This window comes from Notechis scutatus, chromosome 1 (genome assembly GCF_049901735.1).
Source record: "Notechis scutatus isolate UNSWTSFEM ecotype Mainland chromosome 1, rNotScu1.2, whole genome shotgun sequence".
Classification (NCBI taxonomy): Eukaryota; Metazoa; Chordata; class Lepidosauria; order Squamata; family Elapidae; genus Notechis; species Notechis scutatus.
In genome coordinates, this window is record NC_142009.1 from 327,840,305 (window position 1) to 327,849,816 (window position 9,512).

General features: G+C 40.3%; 1 protein-coding gene across 1 annotated transcript; it reads left to right on the top strand.

Moving 5' to 3' along the window:
* The first annotated feature begins 457 nt into the window (after positions 1-457).
* OAZ1 (ornithine decarboxylase antizyme 1) lies at positions 458-9,040 on the top strand. The gene is given in 6 exon segments (XM_026681131.2): positions 458-714; positions 6,821-6,878; positions 6,880-6,966; positions 7,221-7,393; positions 8,337-8,422; positions 8,570-9,040. Coding segments are annotated over 6 exon segments (657 nt in total). The 5' UTR covers positions 458-592; the 3' UTR covers positions 8,701-9,040.
* The last annotated feature ends 472 nt before the right edge of the window (positions 9,041-9,512 follow it).

A 9,512-nucleotide genomic window follows, 5' to 3' on the forward strand; every position in this document is an offset into this window, starting at 1 on the left:
AATGAAACTTTCCACTTGGATCCGCCTATTGTGCCCTAACGAATACTGTATTAGGGTGTGCGCACGCGCCATCTTAACCATTGCTCTCCACCCTTTTCTTCATCTCAGCCCATCAGCCAATCAGAAACGCTTTCTTCCCCCATTGGCACCGCCTCAAAAGCGAGGAGGTCGGAAGAGAAAATACTGTTTACCTCAGAGAGAGATCCGCACGACCGAACGGTGGAGAAGAAAAAGAAGAGGGAGGGAGGGAGGGAAGGGGGCGTGACCTTGTTCTTTCACGAAGCATCGGCGAGGGAGCAGTTTCGAAGTGGGAGGGGGTGCTGCTCTAAGCAACCGGAAGTAGGCCGGGCTTTCGTTAAATGCAAGTGGGCGCGCTTTACGCAATTCTACGCCACGGATGGGCGGGGCTATCTCCGCCCACTGCCATATAAAGGCAGTTGGCCGTCCTCCGTCGCCCGCCATTTTGTGCTGCCGAAGAGAGGAGAAGGAAAGAAATCCTTGCCAAGAGGTAGCCGAGAAGGAAGGGGCTGGAAGGAGGAGGAGAAAAGGGCCAAGACCCGACCGGGGGTTCGGCGACCAGGGGGCGGCCCGGATGGTGAAATCCTCCCTGCAGCGGATCCTCAACAGTCATTGCTTTGCCCGCGAGAAGGAAGGAAATAAAAAGACCAGTATCGTCACCATGCCCACCCTGCCCACCAACGCCGCTTTGAGGAGGTGAGGAGAGGAGAAAAAAAAATAATATCAAATAAAAATCAGGCCAAAAATAACGCCTCGCTTTGCCTCACGCTCCGCGGCCTAGTCCCGCGGCCTCGCCCTGCGAGCCCCGCCCAGGCACGAGGGGAGGGGGGCAGAGCCGGCGGAACCACGCCCCCTTTCTCCTGGCAACCGGGGGGGAGGGGGAAGAGCGAGCCTTCGGAAACCGAGGTCGGTCGGCTCTCACTTCGGGCTAGATTGTGCTCGCTTCACCCGCTCTTCCCAGATCGTGCCTTGCGTGGAGGAAGGATGCGCTGCTATCCTCCTCCTCTTAGGTTTCCCCTTAGCCTTTCCAGGGGCGGCTCTTGGGATTGGTGCCTGGTTGCCTTATGTTCCGTAAACCTTGCTGGCCCCGACCCCCCCCCCTCGTTTTGAAGCGCTTCCGAAAACGGCTCGTGGGAACAGGACGGGCCCGAAACCCACTTCCCTCTTTTTGCAGCCGAAACTCTGGCATAAAAAAAAAAAAGGAAGGAAAGGGGAAAAAAAAAGAGAACTGAGAATGGGCTGCTTAAAGGTTCTCTATATAGGAGCTTCATACTTCCTGATTAGCTGTACGCTTGTCTTAGCTACTTTCCGAACAGAACAAAACGGTAGTAAAGAAGGAATCGTGTTTTTTTTTTTTTAAATAAATCAACGGAAGGTCTTTCACTTTCCCTCTTGGCCCCTAGATAGGGCCTAACGTGGTGGAGGCCTTAATACTGGATGTCCCCTGCTGGTAACTAGCTGGACTAAGTCCCTGCAGTTTCCTTGGCAAGGTTTTTTTTTTTTCCCCTTCCAGAAGTGGTTTAGCTTCTTGCTTCCTTCCTAAGGCTGTGAGAGAGTGACCCAAGAGCTCTGGTGTTGTACTTAAGGTGGGACTAAAACTCAGCCTCTCCATTTGTAGCTGGTTGCTGCCATACCGGGTATAGTTGGTAGATCAAACTGCCTAATTACTACTTGGGTTTAGAGGAGAGGGAAAAATGAAAAATCCGGATTAGTCTCTTAATGTAGGGAAAGAATTATTCATTTTACTCCATTAAAAAGTATGTGTAATTCCATCAATTCAGGGAGGATGAAGCAAAATTGTATTGAAGCCATAAAGCTTTTTTGGGGTGGGGGGTGAGTGGGCGTCTGTCTTCCTTTTCCTCCAGTTGCATAAAGTAGAGAAATTTTAGTTACACATTTCAGGAGAGAGAATTGGAAAGACAGCAGGCCTTTATAGATAAAAATCAGTTGATGTATGTTTACTCCCTTAAACAATAAAGGCAAAGCTTGTCCCTTCTTTCACAGTTCCTGGGAAAGATCCTCTGTAACCTATTCGTATAATATCCATCTTAGGAAAACAGGTCCTGTTTGAGGCGATGTCATGTGAAAGTCTTTGTATCATAAACAAGTTGTTGCCCTTTTCTCAGTTCCACAGTCTGTTGGGTCCTGAGCATTAACATATATGGTAATATAAGGTCCAACAATCAAGTAGTAGGAGATGTGTATCTTTTCAAGCCTGAATAGATGCCCCCCTGGGAAAGAAAAATGTGTTGCTGTATGTGTGATCAGCCACCTTCCCTATTGTAATAAGTCCTATCTTCATGGGGGGGGGGAGAGGAGAGGAATCTTTCCTTTCTCCCAGCTAGTATGGTTTAATACTTATATGCAGCAACAAGATGACATGAAGGTACTTCTAGGTATACATATAGACATACAGCTCATTTTCATGTGGGTGTTTCCTACTTCAGATCTTTCAAAAATTTTATTTTTGATTTTATTAGAAAGGGACTTGTTTTATTTCTGTATGAAAAGCTGTACCTTTCCCTCCCCCAAAGAGGGACCTTCTGTGCATACATTCAAACTGCTCCCCTCTAATGTGATAATGCCCTCCCCCCATTAGATGAATTGTAGGCACTGTGGTAGAACTGCTGAGAAGTAATAGCGGGATGTAGCTGATCTATTGTAAGACAGAAGACACTTGATTGCAGGCTTTTCTTACATTCATATTTCCACAAAGGAAGTTTATGTTGTTATGAGGGAGGGAGAAGTGTATATGTGTTACTGTATTGTATGCTTTTCCAAATCTGACCATGCTTCCTTGGTAATAAGAATTGTAGATAAACTCATCTAGAGAGAAGAGTATCTGCATAAGAGAAGCTATTTGAATTTATAGCTAGAAGTATCCTGAAATGTTATAGGCAAGCAGTTTGTTTAAATTTGATTTTATCTTCAGCAGATGTGACTTTGCTTGCAAAATGGGTGGGATTAGCTTTGCAGTTAGAAACAGAAACTATCAGTGGCCCCTGAAAGTCATAATAATGGTTACAGGGAAAAATGTTCTGGTTCCCCACTATTTTGAAGAAGGGAACAGCAAAACTTTGCTGTAATATGCTATAGAATTTTTAAAAATCTTACACTCTTCAGAAAGAGTCAAAGTAATTCCCAGCCATCCCTGTATATACTACATGACTTCACTTAGTTTACATCATTCCCCTATGGAAAAAAAATGTTTGTGAATGGCTTTATGGCACAGAATTTTCTTCAGTAATTGATCAGCCTTAAAGTTACTATGAACTCATTCCCCCAGCTGTAGCTGATATTTTTTTATGTTTTCTGAATTTGGATTCATATATGCTAGGCAATCTTTAGCCACAACTAGAGGGCTTCATTCAGTATACTAGTGTGTCAAACCAAACTGCATATTATGGCTTGGTACGAGCAAGATCACAGTATTTCATTAGTGCTATGCGGTCAGGAAAAAAGCTGCTTAAGGGAAAACACGTGATTTGGAAATGGGGATCGCCTAACCAAGACAAAGGTCACTTGCAGTGTTTCCTCAGCTGAACCAAACCAGTTCTGAGACTATAATTGTTGGTTGAGATAAACTTAGATTCTTGCTTGCACATACACTTTATTTTCCTGATATGAGAAGATATTCATTGTAATAAGGAAATTCCTTTGATGAGCCAAGGAAGTTTTGCATAAGGTATATAAAAAGAGGCTGGTTTCTTGATAAAATATCATTCACAGTTCCCCATCTTGACCCCCAGATAATGAATTATATATGATTCTCAGCCATCATGATCAATAATTGTGAATAATAGGATATATAGGCCAACATCCAGAACTTCCTATGGTTGAAAAATTGTTGCATTAAAATAGAGCCCATTTCAACTTGATACTGTAGTTCATCTAAGAATTTTCTTTCTCTGTTCTACCATTATCATTCTCAGTTGTATATGATGGAATAAGGGAAACCTTAGGAATGAAAGTTGTTTTCTTCCTTTGGGATTCTGGGTAAGATATCTCTTCCTGACCTAACTTGGGACCACTCTTTAATGTGAATTGTCTTTAGCAGATAGTTGAATTATGTGCCGGATAAAAGTAAATAATTGAATTAGCATCCCCAATAGCCAGGTCTGACTCCCCTTTTTAAATCTGATCAAATGTCATTTAGTGTAGTGTCTGCCCTAGCTGGGCCTTTATTCTCCAGACCCAGGCATTGGCAGTGTTGATTAATGCTACTGCACCTAAAAATAATGATGCCAACAGAACCTTAGACAGGCAGACTGAAAGGAATGGCCCTATCTTGAGATTTCAATATATGAAATCTTAGGGATATGTTTAGCAAGTTTCTTTTTTGTTTTTTAAAATATGCGGCTTATGTGCTTCAGGAAAAACTGCCTGCCATTTCTCTACATTCCACTTGGTTAGATTTAAACAAAGCAAGAAAGAACCATTTTTAAAAGTATGCAAAATAGGCTGTGTTACCCATAAACATTTCCCACATAATGGAGAATGGGATTGGAATACTTTATATCTTAGTTACTCTGTTCAGCTTAGTTTTTATGGAGAGTAATGTCAATATCAATACCTAATGAAAGCATAATGTATCCCATGAAAAACTTCGACTCAGAACTATTGAAATGTCCTCAGGACACCATACTGCTTTTAAATATGGAAGATGATTAGAAAGTAGGGTTGGGCTGAATCTATCTTGCATAACACAGCTCCCTTACCAGAATTTTTTGGTTCATCCATGTAGGTTAACATTTTGGAAACAAAAGAGTGAATTCAGGGTTTTTGAGAAATTAAGCCCTAATTTAATTGACATTGAATAGAGCAAGGTCCAGCTAGTTCAGTGTTTTTTTAAGGACTCCTCTAGCCATCAGGTAATTGAAGCTACCCATATGATGGAGTAAAATGATGTTTCATATTACAAGAGTAGCAATGTTAAGCTTAATGCATAATTTTTCTGAAGATATTCTTCTGGGATTCATTTATTAATTGTTAAAGTATATGCATTACCCTTCAAAATAAAACCACAATTTAAAATTTAAAAGCAGTTGTCATATATACAAATTAGGAAATCTTAAATCATTATGAGTGAACCCTAAAACTGTGTTTTAGCATTTACTCAACCAGTGCAGAATGAAATTTGCTTCCCGTTGGCACACTACATTAATCAAAAAATCTTGGACATAGCACAAAGCTCAGTTGTGTGCAAGGTGCCAGAAAGGGGTTCTTGAATGGAAGACGAACCCGTTTGAAGAACCAACAATATCATTTGTTTTGCATTTTCTTTTTTCCTTTTTGAAAAAAAGCCTGCCATATATGGCAGAAAAATCAGTCTGTTAAATTTTAGGATGCCTTAGTGCTAAAAGATTTGATGCCTTAGTGCTAAAAGATTTCAGGATTTTTAAAGGGTGTTCAAAATGGTGGATTTTTTTCCCCCTTCTGTTTTGCAAATGGCTGCTGGCAGGATGGTTATGAGAATTTCCCTGAGGGGGACCTTGATCTGCTGCATCTGCTGTGGTGACGCAACCCCAGTGAGCTTGCAGAATGAAGGATGGTGCAGAGGGAGGGGCTAGCAGGAACAGCAGTTGCTGTTAAAGGCAAAATAATTGCTTTCAGTTAAGTTGGGTGCTGGTGACACAGAAGCACCTCTGCAAACAAATGTACTGTACGGAATTTGTTTTCAACTTGACGAAATTTTAAAGTTGCATAATTGAGCTACTGTACAAAATTCTTACAGAATATAGTTGCAGCAGACCCACACATTTTAAAAATACCTTTATATATCCATTTAATTGAAAATGAAAGGGGCACCTCATAGATTGCCAACCTATCTAACAAAGAATGGAAGATTTGTGTACTATGGTAGCAATTAGGGTCCTAAAGGAAGCATCCGATTTTTCTAATTTCGGAGCTTTTCTATACATTCTGAAGAATGTTTTGCTTCCAAATGGCAGTGCTTTAACCTACAACCTAAGGGCAGCAGGCAAAAACTACTAGACTGAAACAACTGGAGAGGCGGTTACAGCTAGTGGAACCATTCAGATGGGACTGTAAGTCTGGAATTGTATGTTTGCAGGAAGGTTTGGCATAGTTGGATGGTGATCTGATTTTAATGCAAAATGTATTTACTAACAACTTATATATTGGTCAGCTCAGATCATTTTTGGTTATTTAAAATAATAAAATAGAAAACCAATCCAGCAATAAAAACTACATATAACATTAAAAACCAAAATACAGCTACCTGGTCACTGAGAAATCAGGACACCACCAACTGTTTTCCAAAAAGCTTCATTAAATAATACTGTCTTTACCCCTTGTGAAGCATCTAGAAGCACTGATACATTCCATAATGGGGCAGCCATAAGAGGAGCTATCTTTGGATTCATGCCCACTTGTTGCAAAATGGAAGCTTAAACTCCCTCTAAATGTGCATTTAGGTTAGATAGATTCCACTTACATTGGCTGATCTACCAAAACTAAGAAGAGACTTTGCACTGAAGTCTGCCCCACTTGTTATATATCCAGGTGTGATTCTGGGGGCAGCTGTGCATTTCCCGGAAGTTAGACGGTCCATGTAACTACTAGAAACACAAAGGAGGAATGATAGTGAGATAATTTCATCTCCCCGTTTGCTGATGGGATCATCCCGACATCTTCAATCTTAGGCTTTCTAAGTGTGCTGGTTTATAACTTCCTGCTGGCTGGGTGTAATGGGTTATTTTTTTTACCATATTTGATTATTTTAAAATTTTTAGTCTGCCCTTGAATATTGACCTCAGTAATGTTTCTGTCTTTCTTTCAGTTCCAGGGTGTCCTTAAGTTGCTGTAGTAACCTGGGTCCAGGGCCTCGGTGGTGCTCCTGATGTCCCTCACCCACCCCTGAAGATCCCAGGTGGGCGAGGGAATAGTCGAAGGGATCACAATCTTTCAGCTAACTTATTTTATTCTGTAAGTACACATCATTTTTATAAATTGAGATTGATACAGTTTAAATTGTGGAGGGCTTGAGAAGTGTAAAGGAATTGGAAGATTAGCTATTAAGAGAAATTACACTGATTTGTACCTATCTGAATATTGGGCCTGGCAAGTAAGCCAGCACAGGAATAAATCTTGTGCTGTTGGAAAATTTGCATATTGTTTGATAATTATGCTTATGGTTCAGAGGATCTACAAATAATCTAAATTCTGCCTTGCTTTTCTAGGATAATCGGCTGAATGTAACAGAGGAAATAACATCAAGTAACAGGACAAGAATCCTGAATATCCAATCCAGGCTGACGGATGCCAAACACATCAGTTGGAGAACTGTGCTGAATAACAGCAATTTGTATATCGAACTTCCCAATGGTTCTTTGCCGGAGGGGAGCAAAGACAGGTAGAGCAAAATAGCTGATTTTGAAATTTCAAAATTATGAAATAGTTCTTACTGTCAGGTCAACAGCAAATTTCGTAATCTCAAGATAGTTGTTGGTCCACAGCTGCAAAATGCTATGTTCTCAGTATTATGCTTGCAGCTATGTTCTTGCCCATGTCACACCCTGTCTGTTTTCTTGTATTCAGTTCATACTTTTCCATGATTACATTTCATGACTAGATGACATTTGTGAAGGAGGTCAGACTCTAGATCTTGATAGATTTGAAAGTTAATTAGTGCTGTCGGGTGATACTGTTTGTTCTATTTAGCTGAAACAGTATTGAGTAATTAGAGAAAAAAATTATCAGTGCCCTGTGGTGTTCAGGAGCATGAGAGAATGATGCATTTAAATTCTCAAAACTATTTTTCGCCAACTAGATTGAAAATGTGTTTTTCTGTTGGTGTTTGAGCAGGTGCTTTTTGATTTGTAATCATGTGTAAAACTAAAAGAGCATGAAGCTTAAAATGGCCACAAGATTATAGAGCAAAAAGCACATAAGCTTACGTAACAGCAGATAAGACAGCCCTCAAAAATTAGAGCAAAATACAATGAAAAATGCATCAAAACACACACACACACACACACACACACACTTACCCTCACATTTTAACTACTGTTAAAACTATAACAAATAACCATTATATTATCATTTATACAACTAGCCAACATTAAGGCCATGGTCTGAGCTCTGGTTCACCAATGAGTCAAATTTTTTTGGCTGCATTTTGGAGCTTAAAATTCTTGGCTTATCTGTGAGTATATATGGTAGGTGGATAGTAGATTTCCTAATTCACAATGTTACCTTTTAACCTTTCCCCTATCACGGATCTTCGGCTAGATAAAAATAGTTTTGAAATACCTCTGAGGGGGTGGGAAAGTGCCTCACTCTCTTCCTGTCTTTAGTTTTGCAGTTCTTCTTGAGTTTGCGGAAGAGCAGCTTCAAGTAGAGCATGTGTTCATTTGTTTCCACAAGAACAGAGATGACAGAGGTAAGGAAGCTGGGATGGATGGTGCCAGGGTGAGCAGAGACTGCGCTTCTAAGGGGGTTGTGCAGTGGGCGGTGGGTTTGCTTGCATGTTAGCCCTATGTCCTGTATCTCAAGGAATTGGTACTAAATCTCTTGGTTTTTCTTGTAGCTTCACTGCTCCGTACCTTCAGCTTCCTGGGCTTTGAGATTGTGAGACCAGGTCATCCCCTTGTCCCCAAGAGACCTGACGCTTGCTTTATGGTGTACACCTTTGAACGAGATTCTTCTGAAGAAGACTAGATTGCAGTGTTTGCCTTTTAGAGCTTGTTCCTTGTCAAAGATGAATCTGTAGGAATTTTGTCAACATCTTATACATCAGCATACATGCACACATATAAAATGACTTGCTCTTTGTACGAATTATTGTGACAGCTGCTCTGGTGGTGGGAAAGATGTTGAAAATTTCCAACTTTTGTCACCTTTTCTCTTTTTTTCCCCTGGACTTGTCCGCATGTTGTAATTGTGCAAAAATAAATGCTCACTCCAAATTAGCAGTATATTTCTTGGAAGTTTAATATTGTGTGTTTGTGATACTGAAGTATTCGCTTTAATTCTAAATAAAAGTTTATATTTTACTTTACTGCTGGTTTTACTGTTTCAAAACCTTTTCATTTTAGAAAGAAATGGGCACAAATTGTTATGTAGAGTTATTCTTGGATTTTTATCTTTCATTTATACTAAAATCTAATTACTGCTAACTTGCCAGTCCATAGCTATGGTTAGAATATATCAGGAACCATGATACATACATACCAGCTTGGAGGATGATGCTACAGACAGGAAAGTTGGATACACAATTGTGGTTGAGTTCCTTCCTGCACGGACTAGTTGTTAGATGTTACATTACTATTTTAAAATATATTAAACATTAATCTACCATCTAAAAATACTTCGTGGAAGTAAAAAAGTGTATACTTGTCTTTGAGCTCTGATCATTGGAGTTACTTAACTAGAAGAATCAGGCAATGAGAAAATTTTGGAAGGAAGTTATAATGGATTCAGAGCCGCTCATCTCTATGCCTTTCTGCTGTCAAGATCCGCCATCTCTTCCC